The sequence below is a fragment of the Thermobia domestica genome, chromosome 1 (genome assembly GCF_964235325.1).
Source record: "Thermobia domestica chromosome 1, izTheDome1.hap1.1, whole genome shotgun sequence".
In the NCBI taxonomy this organism is placed as follows: Eukaryota; Metazoa; Arthropoda; class Insecta; order Zygentoma; family Lepismatidae; genus Thermobia; species Thermobia domestica.
Genome location: NC_137454.1, coordinates 43,784,236 through 43,810,986, shown reverse-complemented (window position 1 = coordinate 43,810,986; position 26,751 = coordinate 43,784,236). Strand labels below are relative to the sequence as shown.

The 26,751-nt window shown below is 35.5% G+C and overlaps 1 protein-coding gene across 1 annotated transcript; it reads right to left on the bottom strand.

Moving 5' to 3' along the window:
* Positions 1 to 616: 616 nt before the first annotated feature.
* On the bottom strand, positions 617 to 26,510 carry LOC145666020 (sodium channel protein Nach-like). Its single transcript, XM_081733126.1, has 5 exons — positions 26,227 to 26,510; positions 20,983 to 21,036; positions 13,523 to 13,628; positions 11,957 to 12,063; positions 617 to 1,354 (listed from the first exon to the last, which is right to left on the bottom strand). Exons 1-5 carry the CDS (start codon positions 26,477 to 26,479, stop codon positions 1,239 to 1,241), a joined length of 636 nt encoding a protein of 211 aa, XP_081589252.1. The 5' UTR covers positions 26,480 to 26,510; the 3' UTR covers positions 617 to 1,238.
* Between the last annotated feature and the right edge of the window lie 241 nt (positions 26,511 to 26,751).

Genomic DNA, 26,751 nt, shown 5'->3' with positions numbered 1-26,751 from the left:
CATAGATGATTATGTAGCTTAAGACGAGATTATTTTATTGATCAAGGAAGTTAAAAGTGGTACCAAGTACACAATAGACTTGATATTTTCTAAGAAAATCAAGGAAAATAAACGTTACCTCAAAGGCCGCTACTAGTACAAGATATCTGTTATCTTTTCTAATTATTATTTTCTGCTTTGATTCTCTGCAAACACATTTATATTTATGATTTACTCGTCTTCATAGTGTGGCTTGATTAGTTTAACTAAGCAATTTGAGACGTTAGGTTCTATAATGTAAAATTCTAGTAAAAACAAACTTGAGAAGGCTCACAAAGACATGGTGTGAATTCCATTTAGGCCGATGATTCTGATACGTTTTCTTTCTTCTACCAAGCCTATGTTTCATCAGAATGGTATGAAATTATCATAACTGAAATCCATCATACTCTTAAGTCAAGTCACATACGTAAAAATTAATCTTGTATAGCTGCAAAGTAAGTAAATTAGTACACATTTTATCACTACAAATATATACAAGAAACAGTACATATTTTAAGTTTCCGTTCCTCAGCTTGTTGTAATAAAATGTTGTTTTACCAATATGACTAGCCTGAAGACCTCCCACTGACTGAAATATTTAACATCTCACGATTATGCTCTGTACATTAACTGACACGGATGGTTAATGAAAATGATTAATTATGACGTGAATTGTAGAATGAAAATGTAGAAGGAAGCAGGAGAACCTCGAAAAGTCCCAGGGACACAATTGTTATGTGTTATCCACCATAATCTGACGTAACATAGGACCGAACCAGTGACCCTTCGCATCATTTGCTTGTGCTCTATCGCTTAACCCATGTACTCTCTTATGAAGCACAGTGCAATTACAAACTAACCCAAATTTTCTTGTCAGGAGTGAAGCTGTCCGAATTCAGAGGTCATTACCGACCATACACGAACTTCAGTAAATCGAATAACATCGCCGTTACATACGTTAGTTGTTTTCCACTATAACCAGGAGGTACAAAGAAGGCTTGCCTTGCTCTCCCTTGATAAGTTTATGGCACCTGTAGGTCTTGACTTTATTTCTTGGTTTTCTTTCTTTAAAAATAATATTTTCCTCTGGGAATATTTAAATAATATCTTTCTGATGTTCAGTTTCTCTGTTTTGGAGACTTCTTTTACAAGAGCTAGTAACCTTGTTTCGAGTTTGTTAATTTAATTGTTACTACCCACTTGTATTTAGAAAGTCTTCAGTTTTCATCTTTAACCAGAATAAAAATTGGTCGAATGGTCAAAAAGTAAACCACTTCCACTACACTCATTAGGCTTGCTCCAAGAAACAGGCTGAATACTCCTCCAATGGACACTGAAATTAAAGAATACACATTATAAATCATATATCGTAAATAAAGTGAGCACGACAAGAATGCTGTTCGTATATTTGTTGACAAGATAATCTACAAAGATATTACTGCTTATACCATGGTTTTCAGTATTTTATTAAATCATCACCTGGCATAATTAACAAGCAATGTATACAGGTAGTGTTCAAAAATAACTTACGTCGTTATGAATTGCTTTATGCTTCCCCATAAAACTTCAGATTGAATGGATTGGTTTACTGGCAAATTTATAAAAATTATTGAAAATATATTTTGTTTCTATTAGATTAATCTAAAAGGGGAGTTGAGAACTGAGCTAATATTGATAATTTGCACCAAATTATATGGAAGTTTAGAATCAATTATTTACGTTCCTTGTATGTAAAATTTTGACTTAACTTGGCGTCACCACTGCCCAAACAATAACATATTGATAAAAAAAAATACTTGATACTTTTATTCTACGACATTAGTATATCCATGAGATAGTGATTCAATTAGTACAAGAATTCATACAAAACAAATAAAAGTATACAATAACTAGAGTATAGACTATTCCAACAAAGTGAACATAAAAGAGTCTTGTCTTGTCTTCATCACCATTAGCGGTGTTTTCTATAGGTGCACCGGACATCTCATTTCTGTGTGCTAAACATGTATTTATTTGAATTGTTTATTTGAAAATTGTAATTACTTTATAAATGGCATTGGACGCCATTTGCATTTTATGGCCAACTAAAATGTCCAATTGCCTGAACTACTAAAAATTTGATGATAAAATTAGATATGAACTGAAATTAGGTCATAATCAGTAATAGTCAAAATCGAGTAAAATATAAATTGACCAAATTAGGTAGAAATTGAAATGACAAAATCGGAAAAGATTTCTAGCAGTGAGAGAGGTTCAGTTGCCCAGATGGTGCGAGCAGAAAAGTTGGGAAAAGTAAGAAGTTTGTGAAAATAAATTAAGTAAAAAGAATTTGTATATATGTATGTTTGTTTGTATAATGAGGTGTTTGTATAAAGTCTAAGGTATTCCACTAAACCCCTTTCCTCCACGCATCCCCACACTAATCCGATGTTTACACTTCTGCTGCAAAAGCCACAAGAGAGTCCTGAGCAAGGTATATAAAATAACAGGTAAACCCAGTTCTGATTGGCTCCCTGTCAATGACGTCATGTGGAGGTATCGGTTAAGGTTTTTTTTCACTTGCCTGCTTGTTCCACTTCGCGCTTTATTCGTAAAACTTGATTCAAAACAACATAATTATGAACTACCCTGTCTTTCCAAATAAAACGAATGAGTTCTCTGCTCGTATTTAATAAATAAATCAATACCCTCAATAATGATTAATTACAAATAAAAATGAATATAATGCTTGCTCGCTAACTTTTCCTAGACATTCGGGCAGATTTTTATAATTTTTAGTACATGAGTTGACCTGGTATAACTAAGATTTTTATCACATTACTTTGATTAAAGGGCGAATCCTAAGGCGGTAGAAGGGGTTCAAAATTTGTGCCTAAAATATAATATCTCACGAGCCTATCAAATTAGAAAGATGAAACTCGGTATATAAACTCCTCATTAAACTTAAGGGAAAATATGTTCCAATGCTTCTGAAATCTAAGGGGAAGAGGGAGCAATTTCTATTCATATAAATAAAAATCATTGTAACAATGTTTGACGGTTAACTCCTTCTCAACCAACCAACCTCTCCATGAGAACATTTCAGGTAATAAAATACATAATTCAAAATATTCAGAGATTCCAATTATGTAATAACAAATTAGGTTAGGTTAGAATAGGATAGGTCACGTTACAAATCTAATCTACCCTAACCTAACATAATTTGGATACGTTAGGTTAGAAATCTAACCTAACCTATTGTATTTCGTGTGTATTAACCAAACATCGTCACTACAAACTAATTGCTTTACATTACTAATATTCGTTTATTACTCTTAATACAAAACACTTTACATTATGTATTACAGGTTACAACTTACACAGGTATCTATAGTACTAAACATAGATAAAAGAACCATCTTCACAGAGGGAAATTTGCAATTGTCCTACACTCTACCCTTTGATTACTCGGAATTTAGTTTTTGCGACTTAGCCCCCTATCACGGCCAGTCCTTCTATTATAAGAATAACGGTAAGAGCGCACGTTGAGCAGAACAGATGATTTTGTCACAGGATGTGGCATTGGAAAGGGAATGAAATCAATGTGATTTGTACGTAACAGGTACAATTCGGTTAGACAAGATTAGGTTAGGGTAGCTTCGTAATAGTTTCCTACGAATGTTATGCTCAAACTGCACTTTTGCCAGAATAATGATTCAGATACTCAACAAAACTTAAGAATATCATTTAAACTAAAGAATATATGAGAGTATACATTTTTATTCTCGTTGGTACCCCCTTGCACTTTCTTTGTGTACATAAACTCCTATGAAACAAATGCCCTCAGAAACAAATGCCAATAAAAGTAAAACAAAATATTGTTGTTACACACCTGTATTTCAACTTGACTAGTGTCTGGTTTATTTTTTTACCCATGCCAGTTTGGTATCAATAATGAGGGAACAGCGTTATATCTTAAACACTTCTTTTGAGGCAAACCTAGAAGCTCATTTTTCAAAATCCCTTTGATAAGCCTATGGTGAAAAGTCAGCAGAACATATTCGTGTGTTATCCACATTAAAAGTGTCCTTTCACGTATAGTGGGAAATCCATCTTCTTCGAAGTTTATCATTTTTAGGGAATCGATGGAATATTATTTCATTCGTATTCCATCCTCTGTTATTACAATGAGCTACTGCACAATTAAGATGGGTTTTGCCCATCTTGAAACACTAGCGTAATTGTTTATGCAGTATTTTACTTGTTCTCTTGAAAAATACCGCGATACCTCCAGGTGACGTCACCGGCCGCAAAGTATCCTGGGAAAATGAGTATAGAAAAGCTAAATCGAGAGTCCTCTGAGTCCTAAGAATCTGATATCTTATTTGCACAGACTCATAGCGACCAAAACTTTCTAATCGGAGTACGTGCTACCTTCTGTGGCACTTTCAGCCCAGTACAAAGTTTCTGTGACACTTTATGCCCGTTCCAATTTGTAACAGTTTCAAAACAATGAAACCCATAATTTAACTTGTTAGCTTCCAGGAGGAAAGTTAGCTAAACTTGGCAGATAAAGAAAACAAAGCCAACATTATTTTAAAATTATACGAACTTAAGCAATCTAAAATTCTTATGTAATAGGTTACAAAATTAAAGACATATAATTATGCGGTATCCGAGAAACAAAAACCAAAGTGTACTTTTTAAGGTACACTGGGAGCTGAGGATTTTGAAAAGTTTATTTAGATTTTGTTAGTAGAATTAATTCTTTGATGACTCCATGAACTGTCGTCTGAATCGTAAATGATCAGTTTTGCTGAACAGGTAAGTAGGGAACAGATATATTTATGATGAGAAACTAAGTGCATTATGGTATAGCAGTAAGAATATATCTGTTGTTTATGTTGCATTCAGGTCGTTATTATCGAAACTATTTCTATCAAGACAGGTGCATGAAATCATACCAGGGAGATTTTTCTGTTACACCTATGGAAGTACTACAGTGAAAAATAAAATAAATTACTTGTGTAGGAAATTATACAGCCATGTAACTTTTAATGAATATACGTTATATTAAATGTGCAACTATAGTTTAATTCCAAGGACTTATATTAAACTTGAAACTAATGACACAGTTCTTCTTGACAACATTTGCCTGCTTCATACACTATAATAATAATAATAATAATAATAATAATAATAATAATAATAATAATAATAATAATAATAATAATAATAATAATAATAATAATAATAATAATAATAATAGTGAAACATTTTAAATATTAATCTGATTAGTTGCCGAGAATGGTGATTTGGACGTGAAATAACACACAGGATGCAAGATGGATGGCAAAATTGAAAGAAAGTGTGTGCCGTTCTGTGTTACGATATAATCACCGTAAACAATAAAGGGATGATTTACAAAACTATAGTTAAGCCAGCAACGACGGAGCAGAAACATCTCAATAAAAAAGCACAGGAAAAAAGATTGAATGTTACTGCTTAATGAGAGAGTTACGCTGGATGTGTGAAATATCAAGGAGATACAGAGTACGGAATGAAAGATAAAGATGATAGAAATATCTGAGAAAATCCAAGACAGAAGGCAAGAGTAATATTGGAATCTATTAGATCAAACGATTATGCACAGTTAGAACATAGCTGTCTTAATTTAACATAACGATTCTGTACCACCTGAGTTATGTAAAATTTTGACACATATATGGTGCTACTTCAACTCCATTCGACTGTGGAGCGATTTGTTAAAATGGTAGTCGGTAAATCAACCAACTTACATGATAAGGTATCATTTTATTATTTGATATTGTGAAATAACTGTGAAGTGACTTTAAGATAATGTATAATTGTGTGAACTCTTGATTCAATTTGTTAAATTCAATTTTATTATTATTACGTTTCTCCACAACTAAATCTTAACAGAATTATGAACTATTAAATTTCAACGAAACAAAACTTTTATTTATGATGTACATTTGTAGACGGCTTGGATAAGCATGTATTTCTCAATCGCTATTAATGAAATTGCTAATAAACCCGACTAGTTTCCTTCTTGCTTTTCCGCATTCCCTTCCGCCTAGCCTGATGCTTCCTAGTTGATCGAATGAAGATTCATCGTTTTACTGTTGAGCAGAACCACGGAAGGCACGTCCACACGGCACATTTGCCACTAGATTTGGATATTTGCAGGACCGTCGTGAAAAGCGGAACGCACCATTTGGAGAACGTCCAACTCTATGTCTTGGAAATACAATTCTGTAGATTCTTCACCACAGATTCACTTGAGTTAGACACCTGACTAGTGGAATGTAGATGAAGGAGAACATCGTTAAAGACACACTGTGACAAGAGAACTCGACGTCTCTAGCAGTTCAACAGGATTGGGATCCAATTGTTGGCTGACTCCAGTGCATCCCATTTGTCAACCCAGATGACCAGGACGACACCAGTCTCGTTAAAATTCTCAGGCTAGTGCTCATGTTTTGTCTTATAGAGTCTTTCTATTTGAACTGTGACCCTGCTTTCGCTACTGTCCATATGTGATTTCCCGTACCTCCCTGGAAAGAGGAGGAATAAGTTGCTGCGGCCGACATCTTTCAATTATTGAATGCGGAAGCGTTGCCATATTGAGTTATTTCACGAACTTCACTGTGCTCTGTCTTGCTAGCCACTCTAAGTAGCCTACCATCTTCACTCGTCAAGACCAAGCGACTGAATGACATTGGCAACACAGCTGAGGTCATTCATTTCTTTTCCCTAAGCAAAGGGAGGGTTTCATCCGTCAGAGGATGGCCGGGGTGGGGCCGAAGTATAGTTGGTATAGTTTCCGAGGGCGCAGGTGGAATAGACAGGCTCTAGTTTAAACCTTTCTGTCTCTCTCACCTTTCCTTCAACTAGTAATTTTTTAATAAAATTGAAACATTTGAATTTTATTTAAATTCAACCATAACTTTTACAGTTAAGTACCGTGTTGAGAATCAGTTTCAACCGCCAATGTTACATTCATTTTATGAGTATTTAGAGATTGTTCTGAGCTATAAACTGATGGCACATCATGGCACAATATAGTGAAATAACCTTAACAAACACCTCTCAATAGCAGATATCTCCATAACATAGACAAACTTTTGTGGACTAGCAAAAATATAGGAAGAGAACACTCTCTTTTACGGGCACTCTCAGATACGGAAACGCACAGTTTGTTTTTGTCATCAACGTTTTAGTAATCTCTTCGTAACGGACAGAAATTAATTTTAGCTCATACGTATTTAGTACAGAAAATAAGTCTTCAAGTAATGATCTAGAAACAGCAAGAAAATTTCGATCAGAAACCAGTATTCGCACGATTATACAACAACAACAATTGTAAAGTTTATTCTATCATTACATTCACAAACTATCATGACTGGTTAATTCTGACTACATTTTCAGTGAATCTACTTTCATTTTTAATTTGTATTTGACTAGTAAATTACCACCACTCAAGTACTATATTTTGCAGTACATGCTGAAATAAACATTTTACAGAAAAGATGTCCTCCTCATTTCTCCAGTAATTCGAGTACTGAGTACAGTGTTTTCATACAGCTATATTTACATTTATAGCTGATACATTTTACTATATACTCCATACAATTACTACACTGACTGTGGGTAGTCTACATTTATGTAACATCTCTTAAACAGACACCTCTTATTTGCGGGCAAAAGAACTATATTCCATCGATGTCTTTAATTCATAGCTTTCACTGTACTACTCTTTGATTTTAACTTCGGACTTTTTTTCCTTAAATTAGTACTTTGTCTTAAGGAATCGTATTTTTATTAGATACTTTAAATACATTATAATTTACATATTAATATATTATAATAAACTTCCATATGAACTGTTGCCATGTAGTCAAATCTGTGTAATACTATGAATGAGATGTTCATGCTCGATCACTGATGAGGTGAAATTTATTCTTGCCCTACTCTATTCTATAAGGTGTAACAAGAGATTCATCTAATTCTTGTTTAAAGGGGTACTTAGTCATCCTGGGAGTAAAGATAATCAAGCGTCGAGCTGACGACTACGTATCTCCAAGGCAGTAGCGTAGCGTGATATTCCGAAAGGGGGATGCCAAAGTTAGTCATTTGTACGATATAATACTACTGCAAGCAGCAATACATAGCTATTCCGAATAGAAATATAGGGTTATACAAAATTTAGGAGGAAGCCCCCCTAATTGGAGGTCTAGTGGGGCATAGAGAAGCGAATGCGTGGATTACGTTAGAATTTAATAACCAATTGTTTCAGCTCCTTCTTGCCACTACCGTTGTGACGAGAAAACTAGGCTCCACTTTTGTATGAACATTGTGTCCAGTATCGTTTCCTTCATTTCTTTCTCGTGGGCGGCTTTTTTCTCCACATACCACACGTCAATCTCGTTCTTCCAATATATATATATATATATATATATATATATATATATATATATATATATATATCGCCCCTAGAAATTTGTCATCTTGGGTCCGGAACTCAGACGCCCGTTCGTGAATATGGGCCTGAGTGTATACATCATTTGAAGATGTAAATACAAAACACTTAAACCAAATCTGGGGGCCTGTTTCTGTATCCAGATACTAAAGTCAAGGGCGCAAATCTGTCTTCAACGTTCGTGGGATGAGTGAGACTGTTCCCAAAATCCTTTCATTTTTTAACGATGTTCAAAATGTGGAGGATTAGGGGAGCAGAGTTGTCTATAACATTGGCAGGAGGGCACATTGTGGGGGGAGGGGAGAAGAGACTCATATTACAGTAGACGAATCAGATTTCTGAGGTAAACCTGTTGTACTCGTATGTTATATACGAAATGATGTAGATGAAATAGTGGTACATATCATTATTACAACTCAGTGCCGTGAGCACATTCTGAAATTTGAATACTTGCATAATAATAATTGACATGTTTCTTCTTACGCATCCACAATGATCCACATTAAAATTTTAGGACATTTGTTTTATAACAATACAAATAATGACTTCCCCAAAACTATGAAAGAAAATCAATCAGGTCTATATTTGGCGCAACAATACTCTTATAGGAATTGTTACAGGAATTAAACAAATAGTTGAAAATAGACTACTAATAATTAATGACAATGAAATATTAAAGAATACGATTCTTTTTTAAAAATGAAACAAGTCAAAGGACATCAGTTTCCTTTGTGGCAGTCGGATAGAAATCATCATCATCACAATCTCAAATCGGATTATTGGGGGGGGACAAGATTGTAGGGAACATGTTCCCCTTATGTCCCCGGGATTTGTGCCAGTGACTGAAGGGCCCTGGCACAATCTTTGCGAGTCACGGAGAGGCTCTCTTGGTGGCTCTCTTGTCCTACCAGATCGGTGACCGTAATTCTACAGAATGCTTTAAATTTATGCCTATGTCTGTGAGCTCCTTTACGATGAAGATTACAATTACGATGCATTTAGTTACGATTAAGGCATAACTATTTTAATACTATTATTTACATAACCGGCATGCTTCAAAAATGCGTTGAACTAACCATTTCCGTTTTGTTCTATTTCCTTTATATTAGAGCTCGTACGTTCTGTTCAGAAACTATAGCTTAGTTCAAAATATATACAGTTGGAAATACTTGAATATGCCAGCGTATATCTAAAGCAAATGTAGGGTTGCAAGGGATGAGGAGGAGTGAGAAGGGAAGTATTGCGCATGCGCATTCAACAGAAAGCAGACGAAAACCCCGATGCTTTTAATAGGCCTGGAAGCCCGAGGAAAATAGCATACGACAGGAGGAAAGACAGAAAATGTGCATCTGAGCGACGCGCATGCGTAGGTTCCTCTTGTCAAAGTAAGTCGAGAGAGCGCGCCAGAAGATTGCAGTGGAAATAATTGTGATAATTACAAGCAAACAATTTTTATATAATGAAATACGTACTTTTTCTTATTAACAGGGGATGCCGGGCATGCCGGCGTTCCCTTACGCTACGCCGCTGCTCCAAGGACTCTTGCTTTCACAGCGCAGAAAACCTACATTTACTTGGTTCAAGTGGCGAAAAAAGCCACTTTATCTGACAACGTTTTGTGCTTCTATAAGTAAACTTAAATGCTTTTAAATTGTTATTGTTTATCATATTGTTGGTGGATACCAGTAAACTCAAACACGATCCAAAGTTTGACTCTTACAGCTTTGAATTTACCACAACAGCCCTGCGGGTGTGCATAGGTTTATGTGATGTAGTATCAGTACTATATGAGGCAACTGAATGCGCTTTCTGCTAACATTGAGTTTAAAACCCTATGTAAAATATCTGAAGTATTTGAAGGCCAAAACACAAATGAAGTTAATGGTGTGAATATTCGTGACATGCCCCTTTTAAAATACGCGAGGTTAATTAACATCGTGTGATGTAGAACGTTTCTTTTCTCAATATGAGGCATTATTCTGTGGCAATAGGCATGGCTTTACGATGGACAATTTGGAAAAGACGTTAGTTATTCACTGCAATGTCTATGGAATTTCGACATCTGATGAATAGGAGCTATTGATGAATACCAGTATTTATTTTTCTCATGTTGGGCGTTTTCTCATGCCTTTTCTTGTTAAATGTTTTTTTTTTAATTTTTAGTAAATATTTTTTTCATTGTTTAGCACATAAAAATAAATATTTTACAGTTTTTGGCACATAAAAATCCCGGCCCTAATGATAATAAAAGAAAGTAGCATGTGCTTGCCTGTGTGTATCGTGTATCTGTCACCAATTTCTCACATAGAAAGAAGTCACTTAGTAGCAGGCCGGTAGTCAGCCCAAAAGTGTAGGGGGGGCGGTAGAAGTTAGAGGGAGCGATCCAACCATATTATAGGTCATCACCATATTATAGTTGATTTGCAAGCTTACAGTGGAAATTTTAGGGGGATAGCAAAAATTTATGGGGACCCGTTCCCCCAGACCCCCGTGGATAGGGGCCTGCTTAATAGTACAGATTAGACGGGTGTTTCCATGTAAAACAAGCGGTTTCCTTGTCTCAGTGTTTCTTTTTTGAAAATTCCCGTTTTTAAGGGAGCAACGTTTCTTATATATAAGCGTATGTATATATGTGTAATCCAGCGTACGTCTGAAGCACCTATAGGAATTCCAACCAAACATAGCAAACATATGACATATATTTTGAGGAAAAAAATACTGTGGGAGTAGAATGTCAAGTCCGAGTTCAGCCCCATCTCCTGTGTGCGTGTTCCGCGATGAACCGAAATCAACCAAAGTTGTTCGTGCACGCAGTGTCTCCAAACAAGTGATTGCATCAGTTTTTCGTAAATTATGTCATATTGCAACTGTCCCACTGGAGAATAGTAGAACAATCAATACAGAGTGATACACAACCATGTGTCAACTAGAAGTACTGAATGTCAGCAGATAGTCCAACCCCAACCGTCGAATCATTCCGCATCACGACAATACCAGTTCGCACACAAGTGATTTTGTGGACCAGGAAAACGTTGAAGTCACAGTGCATCCAGCTTACTCTACTGATTTAGCCCCAAGTGATTTCTTTTTGTTCCCAGCAATCAAAAACATGTTGAGCGGAAAGCGCTTTTGCACCCCAGAAGAAGCCATCGAGGCGTACCAACTGCATGTTTCACAGATACCAACTTCAGAGTGGGATCATTGTTTCAAGATATGGTTGTAATGCATGATACAATGCATTGTAGCACAGGGGGAGTATTTGAATAGCAATAAAAAAAATTACTATACTTGTATGTTCTTGGGTTCTATTATTTTCCCGAAACTTTCAGTGCAATTCTCGTAGGGCGTTCAAACTATATTTTAAAAAGTTTGGTTTACTTTTGCCTCTATTGGTATATTGAGTCATTTTTAAATTACTTTAACGATAAAACCTTACTGATTATGTTTATTTACCATATATATCAATCATTCCTCGAACCACTTTCAGCCTGCGCCGTGTTTTGCTTAAGACGTATCGCACAGAAAGATCAGCGTAGTCTCCGATTTGAGCTGGTCCCGTGCTACAAAAGAGTAACAAAAATATCAAATAATTATGATGTATTTCAGTAATAATGCAGAATTCATTCAAGAGATGGTGAAAAATCAGCTCAGCTTTTTCCCTTATGATATAGTCATATATAAAAAAGTAAAAGTGCTCATAAACGTCAGTATATCATTTAAATATGAAGTTCAAGCATAAAACTATTTAAAGAACTTTTGCCATTCCTTTTGTTATAGACCAGGAATCTGATTGCATAGTTTACGACTTATAATTTCCAGACATCCAAGTTTCTGCTCTATACGAAAGTTTTAGAAACCAATAACTAATTACTTTAATATTTTCCAAAAAAATAACTTCGGCACTTTCGAAATTTTTGATAATCTTCCTATCTTTAAGCTATCCTTTAAAATTCAAAAACATGTGAGGGATTGATAGCGAAGAACAGTGGAGAACATTTCGACTGTAGTAACTAACAATTGCAATAAATAAAATTTTGAAAATGAGAAAAAGTTACATTGAGAAAATGTATTAGTAATCAGCGCCTCCACCATAGCGTGTGCTACAAACTTTTGTTTAGTCAAAGCTTATAGCTTAGTTTAGTCAAAGCTTAGTCCAAGCTTTAGCTTATAGTCAAAGATCATGTGAACATTTTAGGCAGAGCGTCGCTTGTCAGACACAGCTAAAGCTAACAATTTGAGCGTTGTCATCAGATTATTTTTGAAAATTAGAGAACAGGAATTACAATTAAAATAAATCTTCAGACTTATTTGAGATGTATTTGTTGTTATCAGACAACTTTTAGGAACTAGAGAACAGGAATTAGAATTAAACTAAATCTTTACACTTATTTGAGATCCTTCTGACACCACACAACAGCCTGATAGCACTCAAATAACTTTGTCTTATAACTCCTTCTTGATAGAAGTGACACAAGGTCTTAAGCATTATATTTATTTTACCATTGTAAATGTAAAGTAATACTCAACGGATCTTTCTATTGCAATATACCTCGAACTGGGTGAACTTTTTACTATTTCTTTTTTACTTTCTACTCCCAAGCTAATTTTCGGTACCTCCTAAGGCTCTTGCTTTTTCTGATCTATAAACTTTATTTTTATTTATCTAGATGCAGCATAGAGCTTAGCTCAAACCTTATAATTATATTTCTTAAATAATGTATTTACCTGCATGAATATTTCCTATACTGTGGTTTGATGCCAACGTTACTTCTTTTTTAAAAAAATTGTTTACAGTTTCGTTTTTCTATAATTCCCAACATAAATGTACATAATTAAATGTTCTGATTTTACAGTAAGCTTATTTTCTGAATTGTGAATTGTTTTAAGAACATTAAACGGTGCATAAATAGTTAAGTAATTGAAACTCTAAAGTACAATTTTGTTTAATATTGACTATATTGTTAAGTGATTTTCTTTAGAACAAAAAGAAGTCAAACTGATTAAAATCACAAGACTTACCATGCAGCTTGTGAAGGAATTAGACTCATTTCCACACAACTTCTTGGACAGTTACAGTACAAGCCGTTCTCTTTGTTTAGCAGAGAATTCACTGGCTGGAGTTGTTCTTTAATATAAAATAAAATTGATTGTAAAATGCATTTCATGTTCAATGCTTTAACTGAGTTATGATACAAAATAAAAAGCTATATTTCAATAATGATATCGAAACGGAAGAGAGCCTAGTGGTAAACAGTGATGATTTCAGAAAGTGGGCTGAGGTAAAATTCCACCCTGTAGCTCCAAAATTCCACATCTGTTCCGGATATGTCTCCACTCGTGATTATGCGGATAACCACTATATTCAGGTATTATTCCGGTATATTAAAAATTTCCCATGGGGAAAAATCTGCAATCACCACTGGTAGTAAAATGCTCACCTCTGGTGCAAAAGGTCTTGGATCGGTCCCAGACTACGTTGATATACGATGGACAATATGATGTCCGTAATTCTCTCGATTCTTAATATATTCTTGTCATCGAAACCCTCTTTAACCTGTAAGGTATAGCCACGGAACGAATAATTTTAAAACAAACTTGAACAAAATTTTAGAAGTGAGTATGAGATTTCAACTGAACTACAATTAAACCATAAAATCTATGCAAAGAAAGGAAAGTTTTTTTTTTCTTTTTTGTTCCGTAACTTAAATTACTTAAATGAAGTAATACACCTGGAAGACGTAGCATATCTTCAAAAATAAAACATTCGCATAGAGGCGTCAAAGACAATTAATACCAAATGTGATACTATGAAGACTGAATACTACATTTAGGACAGATTATAGTGTTTTTTCCCCTTAAGCTTCCAGTCGCAATGAAAGCATGGATGGCACTATTCGTCTTATTACTATAATCAAAATTACTGTAAGACTTCTGAGTACAAACTAGGATGACTAAAATGATTTAAACAGAAGAAAAATAATCCATATTTCAAGTTATGAAATAGGGCTTCCTACATATTGCTAATACAGAGGACTTCCTAGTGACTGTACGATTAAACGCGCATTCGGCGCTGTAGGCCCTAGTTTAATTCCCGGTGGGAGCTCATGTGGTTTCGGTCTGTAGGTCCACATCTCATATAATCTTGTTTGCTGAACGGGATGCTAAACTCTAAATAAACCAAAGAATCATTGCTAGTACAGACAAGGGCGCCCATGTTCTGGTTTCCAAGGGGGGCAAGTATAAGCGACGTTTCAAATATAGGTTCAAATTTTGCTGTAATTAATGTAAAACTTCTGTTGGGTTTTCGATATTCTGAAGTACAATTTCCTCTAGGGGGGGAAGACAAGCGCCCCACCTTGCCCCCCTGATGAGCGCCCTTGTGTACAGATGACTAAGTAGCAAATTAGTGTAAACGCGAAATGTTCCTAGATATACCCCTTGAAACTATTATCTTTTTTCTCCACCTATTCTAAGATAAGGCGTTCAGACGCCAAACGGATTAACTCCACTTTTTTGTTCCTTTTTTTAGTTATACATATTTTTTACTTAAAAAAGATACATTTTTTTCAGAGACGTTTTATTTTGTATCATAACTCAGTTAAACTCGATTAACTCTATAGTGTAATAATTTGCCACTAGAATGCGTAAACATTCTAATCACTCTTATTTAAATACATTGGGCGGTATTGAGAGACAATTCGTTAATCGATCGTTAGTAACCGACCAGTAGCGTAACTAAAATGTTTTTCAGGGAAGGCCAATGAAGGGCCCAAGAAAATTTTGAGGGGGCCATCTCCTATGAATGAAAAATTTTCACGCATAAATATCTATATCTATATCTATATCTATATCTATATCTATATCTATATCTATATCTATATCTATATCTATCTATCTATCTATCTATATATATATATATATATATATCTATCTATATGTGTGTGTGTGTGTGTTCGTTCAAGGTGAATGCTTTCATCTTTGTTTATGATTTTACTCTTTTACCATGGAAATGTAAGAATTTACTACTTCAAACAACTAGGATACATTAATACAATTGATTTCCAATATAAGTAAGTAGTAATTTAATCACGGCTTTAAAATATGTGTGGCTGGTTGATTTAAGTGGAAGCAGAGAAATACACTTTTACAGGTAAAATAAATAAATAAATAAATAAATAAATAACTTATAGGTTCATGCCTCTACTTAAAAGAGGATCTTTCTATTCTTGTGGGCAGCAGCAAACTTATCAACAACTTCTTCAAGGTCTAACGATTAGCAGTTTTCTTTAATATAAAGTAATCCTAAGTTTTTCAAACTACCATCAGTCATTGAATTGCCTATATGTCTTTAATCTTTTCAAACATGAAAATGGCTTTTCACATGTAGCATTAGAAACTGATATAGTTACAGAATTGATATCCAACTTTTAGGTTTCTAGGAATTCGTTTTTGTAGACGCAAAGATCAACGAAATTCATCAAGGGATCAATTTTGGTTTTCTCTCGTCTTCATACAGCTTAACTGTGTTTGGGAAGATTTTGAGTTCACAGTTAAATATTTCCAGATCGCTTCCATAATACTCTACCATACGATCCACAATGTTGTAATTTAGAAAGTTTTCACTTTCTTTTTATGTAGAATGGTGATTGATCTAATGATTTTGCTACATGATCCAAAGCTTTTTTTTCTCTCTGTGATTGCCTTATAAATAGTAGGCAGAAAAATGAATCTTAGTCTATTATCCTTAGAAAATTCGTTTTTTGTCTCTAATGAAGGAAGAGATTCATCTAAAATGAATTTGTAATATTTCGATGGCGAATGTCTAGTTCGTTTCCACGAGGAGCCCCTATATTCTATCTGTTTCCGGCTCTGGAATTTCAAGACCAGTTTCTTTGCACACCCACAAATATTCTTGACAAACTTGTTCGAATGTTGTTCGTTAAGTCATATTCTTCAAACCTCATCTTCGACAGCGTTTGAACTAGTGAATCTACAAGACTCAAACCTTCAGACATGTCTGCATCTACTAGAGATAAGGCAAAGCTGAAAGTTATATAGCATGGCAGCAGTTATCTCAAATTTTAGCAGCCCGAAAACATTTCCTCTCGTACAGATCACACTAATTTGCCGCATGGAATGATGGAACTAAATAAATATCACATGTTCTAGATTTGGTTTAATAACGCATAATAATGTAAACAGTTGTTTGGTAGATAAACTGTATTATTATTATTATTATTAATAATAATAATAATAATAATAATAATAATAATAATAATAATAATAATAATAATAATAATAATAATAATAATAATAATAATAAAGTAAAAAGTGATATACAAGGACAAAAGTGTTTACGAGACAAACGTCGCACAGAAACAGGAACTGAACTCTAACAGGACACTGATTTGCCATTCCAGCCCACTTTAAATTATAAGCCTTGCTCTTGAAGTTTAAGTTTCACCCTAAAGTTACTGCTAATATTTATCATGTATTTTTAATATTTCAGAAAAAATGTCCAGATTTCATGTTCTAAAAATATGGCAGCCCAATCAGTGACGAAACTACATATTTGGTGCCCAGGGCAAATTTTGCTATTAGTGTCCCCTTCATCTACATCTACACCAATAAACACACAGATTAGTTTGCTGGCGGCCGGGGCAACTGTCCCGGTTGCAGCATCTTGTTTTGATCGGACCGTAGTTCAATTATTTCTGTTACTTTTATCCTTGAGCTCTAAAACTAAGTAATGAATGTGCCTTTACTTTATTAAAATTATGAAGTGAGCACTCTTTGAAGCAAAAGAGGGAATGTGTTTTTTTTTTTTTTTCCTTAATACCAAACAGAGTTAGACAGACGTTTCAATCGGGACTCCTTACAGGAAAGGAAGTATACATGGCCTTTTTCTTTCTTGTGTTTGTTTACCTTCACTAGTTTTTAGAATTTAACGTGAATTCAAATACACAAACACTTGAAATTCATACCGAAGGGCCAAAGCTCAGCGGTAGAACATCAGCTTAAGATTCTGAAGATGGTGTGATCAGTCCCTCGTGGATAAATATTTCAACTGAGGAGATTACCAAGATTCTTCCTCGTTGTCACTAGAAAAATTTTTATGGCCCTATTGAGTCATTTCCCTTATTTCTATCCTCTGAGTCTCGGATGTTGCAAAGCCTTAAAATAAATTCACATGTAGTTGAAATAACGCTACTATCCTGTAGTCGGTGCTAAATTAATATTGTAAGTTTTGAGATTAGATTTGGAAGGGCATTAATTAGTATATCCTGTTGAAAATTAATGTCACCACTGATTTACTGTTCTGCATAATTCCTACAATGTAATTTTCTCAAATGCTTTATTATCTCAGAAATGCATATTTTGACGGAGAACAAATATAAATATATAATAAAAATGGACATTCACTGACTGAACTTACTGAATACAATATCTGTGGACCAGTTCCATAAACTCCTTAGACCTATATATCTCTGATTACTGAACATCAGATAACAGGATGATACAACCTGGTCATGGGAGTAACTACCTTTTAACACAAAATAGCACTACTGCCGCGACCAAGTTGTATCATCTCGGTATCTTACCTGATGGTTAGTAATCAGGAGATTGTAGCACTGTCTCTGTGATAAATTTCGGAATTTCTCTAGTAGTAGTAGTTTTGGGATTAAGCTACATTTAAAATCGTTTAAAAGAAAATACTTCTGACCGATTTATTTATAAAGAATCACTGATTTTTGTTAGCCTCATTTCTCTAGGCTTTAGTTAGTAGTATAGGTCAACCAAGCGCTGACTCCGTTTTCCTTGGAGATTGCTAGTATCGCTTATTAACATCGCAGCAAAAGGTTTCTACTTAGTTGCCACAGCCAAGAGCGTTATGAAACTAGAAGTACTACAGACAAGACCAAAAGGTAGTCTAGAAGGAGAACCAGTATCAGTAGCAAATAGTCGGTGTTGATAGTATTCAGTATCTTAATTTTCTCGAACGATTGAGATACGAACAACAGAGAGAATGAGGTAAATAATTAAAACTTCTGGTCTCTTCTTTTACTATATATTAAATAAGACGGCTTCATAATATTTCATAATAATAATAATAATAATAATAATAATAATAATAATAATAATAATAATAATAATAATGATAATGATAATAATAATAATAATAATAATAATAATAATAATAATAATAATAATAATACCAAATTATTTAATGGATGCTATGCATTTGTTCTGTGTCGCCATAATCAATGTAAATTAACTACTTTGTGTAGAAGACTTCTTTCGTCCAACACGAGTGTAATGTTTGACTGCAGTGTATGCTATTTTTAAAGTAAGCATATCTTATTTTAGTATGACTTTCAACATCGAAGCGAATGAGAATGTCTACTGATTTTGCTTTTTTTTCTGGTTCTTTGTCGAAAACAAAGAAGATAGTCAGATAACGGACAGGGTTAAAAGGAACGTTCAGATGGTGAGGTCAATGCATGCACCTTACAGATTTCGACGAATTAGATCTTGCTGTACTACAAACAAAAACGAGCCTGGACCTTTTACTCGGAACGCAGACTATTGCAACATACAGTATTCTGCAGTTGGTAACTTTGTTTTCGAGAGATGTATCGGTAGCAGTTTCACTTGTGGCCACTATCCTAACCTTCGAGAATACAGTACTTGTATTCTCGAAGGTTACGCCACTATCAACTCACCGTTTCTCGACCCATAGCAGTATCACTTTGTGTGGGGGCCAAGATTTTGAGCAAGGGGGCCTGTCCCCAGGCCCTCCCTTGACTCCGCCACTGTAACCGACTAATTAGTGGCATACTAGCTCTTTACTAAGGAAAGTGCAATTTTTGGTATTCAGAGTCTGCTTTGAGTACAACTAAAAAGTTGATTTGGGTATGATTAACTTTTATAACCCAAAAGCATCGGGTAAGAAAAATAAATGTGGCAACTACGGAAAAGTAGATCAGCGCATGCGTAGTCTGTAAAAAAGAAAATACATGAAATGCGAAATACGAAATGTTGTGTCGCACGCTAAACCGTGGGTAAAATATTAGCCTCTGATCTAGATTAATTAGAGACATGTGATTAACTTCGTCAAATACTACGTCCTAATCAGAGACTCTGAATACTATTTTGATAACCATCCGTTAGTCAATTTCGTAGTATGGCGTTAATCAGACGTCAAAACGACTCTGCATAAGGCCCATTGCATCTAAGTTACTAAAATGATCACCACTGCAAAATCTCGTTTGATGGAGTTAATCAGTTTGGCATCTGAACGGCTAGTTTCATACTACTTGCAAAACAAAGTACAAAAGGATTATTGTTCGTCAAAAGTATGTTAGGTAAATTTTAGTAAACACATCAGCTCTCATCTTTGGGCTTCTAGGCCGTAATCCACAGTGACGCAACTAGGCTAGTTGTTGCCCGAGCCAAGAACTCGCCTTAGCGCCCCGCCCCCTAATCAATCAAACCAAAACGCTCCCCAACTACATCTGATATTGGCATCATATAGTAATTTTCCTATCCCATTTTTTCTTCAAGCGATAAAGCTTGATGCTTGATTTTAAAATTGCAGGACATAATTTAATTGTTAGTACAAGATAAAACACGAAACTAATTAGTATTTGATTGCCAAATAATCTGAGAATACTATGCTAGACAAAACGGTATTCTTATAGCCTTATCATAATAACTGCAAATCACAACGTTTTTGGAATTATATCAGAATGTGCATATGTGTAGAATGACATAACAATCTGTTGCTTTAGAATAGAATATTTAATTGTGACAAACAGTCAAGCTGTTGCTTCGAGTATTATACTCGGACAAGTGAAAACATATGTCCTCTAAAGATAGCTTTGGAGCTAAGTTATGTTCCATGCATATGATCCTAAGGTTGGTAAGTCCTTGTTATTCTGTTAAGTACCTGAGGTACTTTTTTTTTTCTTTTTTAATGATGTTTAGTTTGCTAAAACTCCTTTCCTTGCCTTATAGTGAAAATATATATATTTGTCCAGTTTTGTGGCCCCTAATCCGGCGCCCGGAGCACAAGCCCCGTTTGCCACTCCCTCCTAATTTCCGTTACGTCGCTGGTAATCCATTACATCTGTCATTAGGTAGCATTCTATTATAATTGCTTCATGATCCTGCGTCACAACTCTAATCAGGGATTCCATACACCAAAATAACTAACGTCAAAAATTCGGCCCGTCGAAAAAATAATTTTAAAAAAAATCTATTACTATTAGTGAAATTATATCTATCAAGACCTCCAAGAAGATTTCTGACCATTATAAATAACTTGATTTCATTTATTTCGCTTACTTTACCATAATTTAGTGTTATTAGATTTGTCATTCTTTAGTTTAATACTTCTAGCAAATAATGGATTGAAGATATTTCTGACTATAATAGAAAAAATATATTTTTTGTTCTCATCAATTATAAATTCTTACCTGTAACATTCTGTATGCACTCCAAACCTTTCAAATCACACTGTCGTTGATTTGCTGCAAAATAAATACAAGAAGTATTAATTAAATTATTTTAAGATTGTAATTCAGGCATTGTACGCTGGAAGTAGTTATTCACAAAGTAACTAATAAGAACAGAAATTGCAACAGATGTTTAATTTTTAACTTCAGTACATTATTAGGATCTACAAATCAACAATACCTTGCAAAGAATGTGTAGCATGATTCATTCTAACTAACTCCTGTATGACGTAGAAGCATGCTTTGACAATCTGAAAAACGAGCGTGCAAATCAGGTTGAACAAAGGAGGTAAAGGAACCAATTAGGTGATTGGAATAAAATTAGTGTTGCCGGAGTGCAATTAGTTGTATGAGAACAACTCGAAAAAAAAAAAAAGCAAAGTTTGCACTTGTGCGAGAAATGGCCGGGAAGAGCCACCTCAGTCCTGTGATACCGCGTGTGTTAGTTCAGTAGGCAGTGAGCCGTGGAAGGAGAAGAATGTGTTGCAGTTCAATCGTCCGCTATAACAATTCAAAATGAACGCTCCAATAGAAAACCCGCCAAATGTGAAGTGCGTGGGGTAATACAATTTCTGAGTGCGAAGATACTTTCGACAGCTGCGATTCATTGCGAACTGCATGGTGTTTACTGACCAATGATGAGTGAAGGTGTACCTACATGAATAGTGTCGCACCTTTAAAGATGGACGAACTGACGTGCACGATGCGGCAAGAAGTGGAAGCAGTTCCAGTGGGATGTTTTTGATCATCCTCCTTATAGTCCAGATCTGGCGCAGAGCGACTACCATCTCTCCAGGCACACATGAAACTGTGGTTTGTGTCGCACCGCTTCGACAATGACAATGCACTTTACAATGCTAGTAGGGGATGGCTTCATTCCTTTTTTTTTTTTTTCAGAAGAAATTTCAAAGTCTTGTAAAAAGTTATGACTAGTGCCTCAATTTGAACAGTTAATATGAGTAATGTAATGTTGTACTTTTCAAATGTGTATAATAAAAACTCTGTATCTGCTAGTGTATGTCATTGATAACATAACGTTTTTTCGAATTACCCTGGTAGTTCAACGAGTAACGTATCCGCAAAACCATCAACTACACCATCAATGCTCTTCTTTCTCTGTCAACCTCCGGCTTTTCGTTTTCGACTCCAAGTTCTTTGCCTGCTCTTTATTCTCTACATGTAGTTTATTGACATTCAAATAACTAAAGTGTGACGTTACAGAGTATCCAAGCGAAACAATTTTATTGTCTACCATTTTATTATCTTATAACTTTTAAGGAATTATAACAACAATCATAACAAAAAATCATAACACTCGATACACTGCACGATACCACCAGAAATGAAATTGCAAACATTACTATTCATATAGTACATGCGCAAACATCACAGGATATGGTGAGATGTGTGGTACTTACATGATAATCTCTCCTCATTACTAATCTTAACTCTTTCAGAAATAATTTTTCCAGGTTCACTGAATAATTCAGAACTGATTGTAGAGTTCATGTTAGTTGTGGTTTGCTTAAGTTATAAAGATAATCAAGAAAGTACTGTCGTTTTTTCACCCATCACTTTCGAACATCGATATGTCAACTGATACGTACCTGGAAGATACGTACCCGGTTCAATATCCGAAGAGTATGGCGGATGCAATAGTGTTTCCCCTTCAAGACATAGAATGGTGTCCCAAGTCATCCTAGCCACGTGGGGCTTAGCATTATTCTGTAACAGGAGAATCCCTTTGCGACTCAGAAGTGCTCGCTCCAGAGTTTTGAGTTTTTCTTGAACACGGCTCAACTGCTGACAGAAAACAGTTGCATTGATGCTCTAACCAGCTGGTAGCAGCTCCAATGCACGATGACGCGACCAGTCTACCAAACACACAGGAGGACCTTTTTCTGGTGCAGTGCTGGTTTCGGTTGTTTTGGAACAGGTTCATGGGATGCTAATTAATAACGACGGTGAAGTGGAGCTTCGTACGGAACTCACTTCTCATCACATGCCAACACCTCCAGAAATGGCTACTTCCTCAGCCGAGATAGCAAAGAAACACAAGTGTCTGCTCGAGTTGCCTTCTGGCCCGGAGTCAAATTATGTGGGACCCATCGACCCAACTTGCAGTGCTTCCCAAGTTGAAGGAGGTGCTGCAGGATGGTTTGTCCACTCACACTGAATTGTAGTCCCAGTTCTTCACATGTCTGACCACTGTTCGCCCCAATTGCTGCCTGAAGATCTTCATTTTGTACATGTGTTGGCCTTCCGGTATGTAGTACGTCTTCGAGTGTTTTGCCACCGTTCTTAAACTTCTTAAACCACCGCTGCACTCCGGCTGTCGTGTCCGTGTAGTCACGGCACCTTAACCAAAACCTGACATATGTTCCGCCCCGCTGCAGCGGCGTTTGACCTCAGTTTGTACTCGTACAGCATACACATCCTTATGACGCTCTGTGGAGGTCCCATGTTCACTCTGTTCTCACTCAAGTTCACGGTGTAACTGAACTATCAAATCCAGGTAATATGTTGAATACACCCACACCAACAACCGTCTTTCGCTTTATCTCCATTTGCATTCAACTCACGAAAGGGACAAAACTTACTTGGTTACCTTTATATAAGTGAACAAAATGGCGAATTCTTTTTCGTCTCGTCTCGTTTTCCGAGAGATCCGAGACAAACATGGCAATTCTCGTCTCGATTTTGAAACGAGAATCAGGACGATGAGAGAAACTTATCTAGTCTCCTGAGCAGCATTAACTCACCAAAGTCTTAGATCTCAAGTACTGTTGCATGATTTATAATATACAATCATCAAATTGAAAATGTAATTACGCGAACACAATAAAGAGCATTTAACAACATTTTAAGGTACACGAATAACTACACAATACATTCCAATAAAAAAAAATATGGGCTAAATATTGTTATATCAAGCCCTTCGTGGACTTTCGTAACAAGAAAGAATTCTGATACCTTGTAGATGAAATGCAGAAAGTAATCAGGCTATATATTACATTATACAGGACATTTATACAAAAATTTACGAAATTCGAAACAAGACTAGGATTTCAAGAAACGAGATGGGACGAGAAAGACATCATCGAGAATCGGGACGAAACGAAGCTTCCGCAAGGCGTGAAGATAAATCTTTATTGTTTGTCTCGTCTTGTCTCTTCTTGTGGGAAGCACTTGTGGAAAGTGTATAAGGGTATTTTTTCAAAGATACTCTACTCTACATTGTATTCTCTTTATATTGTATTTTACCATAATACTGTACTAGAATCGAGAATAAGATAACAAAGAACACTAGTTGTAACTATTTAGAAACTTAAATTAGATGTTTGCACGGTCATTCAATTACATAAAAGACAATTACTTGATAAAAAAAATAATCAAAAACTGAAAACAATGACGGAAGTAGAGAAAGGCTGAGAAATGCCCTAACAACTCATATTAACAATCGTTAGTCTCAGTAGTGTCTTGTTTCTGATGTTAGAGTTCTGGGTTCGGTTGTGTTATCTAGGCCATCTGGCTTCCATAGAAGTGCATGGCGTCCAAGTACTTTGTAAGAAATTAAGTCCAGCTAGTTCGTTGTATCTCTAATGGTGATTAAGCTCAACCAAACTTTTGGTCCCTAAGCGAGGAACTGCAGGCGAGTTACTAGCAAAAGTTATTGTCTTTCTCTCAGATAATTGACCTCTGTACATATGTATTTTTTACATGGCGGACAAACACTTCGTTGTCATAGGTCTCCGGCCTCTTCCTAGTTTCTGGTCATGGATACCGATGTCAGGTTATGAGGTAAGTTGATGTTTAAGAAAAGTAAGCAAAGTCTTAGTAGAAGAAAAGGGTAGTATGATACAGAAAAATGCACCAATTTGCATCTTCCAACGATGGTATGATACCCTGCAAACAGCCTGTTATTGTCCTCTGCTCAGCTTCCGAATGTAACGACATAGACTTGTGTCGACAATAGTCTTCTGAGATTCGAATCAGGACAGACATTAATGATCTCATTCGATTATAATTTTTTAATAATATTTTTGATATCGGTGGCTACAAAATGCTGATGTATCTATTTTTTATACTTTACGTTTCAGCTAAATGGGATAAATTACTTCTGTTTAGTAACAATATAAAACAATTTCAGCATTTCTAAATAATAATGATACCTTTCAACAACGTTGGCTGTGTTGTAACATTTTCTTGGGACACGCGATTATCAGATGCCAAGAATCACGCTCCAAGTTAAAATAAGATTCATTAGTGGATGTTTACCTCATTGTTCTGGAGCCTAAGTAACGTATTGACATGTTAGGTTAGTCTGGTCATAAAATGTCTAAAACCATACTGTGGTGTTCGGGAGTGTCTGAAAATTTAGTATCAGCTAATTGTTGCTAATATCTACCGTCTACCGTCAAATATTTCCACTGACTTGGAATCCTTTTCAGAGTCTAAAAACGTTTTAGAACATACAGGTTTTATCTAGTGTCCTACCCATGTGGTACCTTACCTCCATTTTCCCTGTTATCTGCACTGAAAAAAATAAAACAGCATTTAAACACTTTTAGTACAGATGTTGAGGGAGAAATATATATCAACTGTGTATTTATAAAGTGTGCTTTGCGTGTCCCAAAGCGTTCATTCTCTGAAAACAGTAGTATGACACATCTAAAACACTTCTTCTCCGCAAACAGTTCGAAAACAAATGACATACAATTTTGCTATTTTGTACATACATTTGAGATATACTTCGACAACACAATATTTACAAGGGTGTGAATATGTGTCATCTGAAGGTGTTCAAAGAGTGTCGGTAATGTGTACAGTGTTCTACTGTGTCTAAAACTTCTGTATTTGTTTGCAGTATGGTCATGTTTATTTTGACCTAGAAAAGTGTCTCCACTGACGTAATGTGTGATTACTGCTCGTGAGCAGTGAAAGACTCGCAAGAAGGACGCCGTGAGAAGCATTCCACTAAAAATTACAACTCTAACAGTAGCAATAGAATAAATTGGGTTGTAAGAGCTGTCAGTTGAGCTGGTAGAAAATTACGCCATGTCTATGAGAAGTACCAGGGTTTTATTATTGTATCCAGACCATCTCAACAGCGCATTTGTTTCTAGTGAAGCAAGAAATTCACATAATTTCTAGCTATCAGTGTCTTAAAGAAGAAAGAAGAGATAGAGAGTATTTCATACTTACTTTGTTGAAACCCTGTTATAGAGTTTGTACAGCCACAAAGTTCCATTTTCTTGTTCGACCTGCATTCAGCTATGCAAGCAGTGTAACTGTAATATTTGAAACTGGTTAAGTCTTCTGTTTCAGTGGGAAACTTGCATCTCCTGGAATCAACTGGTATGGAGTGTGCTTCATTCTCTGCTACTTCATCTGTCACCACATATGTTGTGTAACAGTACTTCCTGACACTCCACACAAAGATTCTCTCTAAAGACATACTAGTGTTCAGGGGTACGTCATAGTATCCATGCGATAGTAACTGCAACACAAAAACGTTTTTGTAAGAGCAGTGGCATTGGAAGAATATAGTATAGGACATAGAAACAATGTACAAAACCATCTGGCCAAATTATATTATGATGGCCTTAACTCTTTCTTATAGAAATATATTAAACATGGCCAGTGGCCTAGGAGGTCTGTTAATTTACGAATGGAACTTCTTTTAACCCTTATCCGGGCAACCGGGGCATCCCAGGCCCAGTAGCTTCA

Excerpts from the sequence above, each read along its gene's own strand:
- LOC145666020 (XM_081733126.1), bottom strand. The coding sequence starts at position 26,479 with ATGTCTTTAGAGAGAATCTTTGTGTGGAGTGTCAGGAAGTACTGTTAC. Across the intron at positions 13,629-20,982 it reads GTGCATACAGAATGTTACAG|AACAACTCCAGCCAGTGAAT; the intron begins GTAAGAATTTAT and ends TTTATATTAAAG. Across the intron at positions 12,064-13,522 it reads ATTCCTTCACAAGCTGCATG|CACGGGACCAGCTCAAATCG; the intron begins GTAAGTCTTGTG and ends ACTCTTTTGTAG.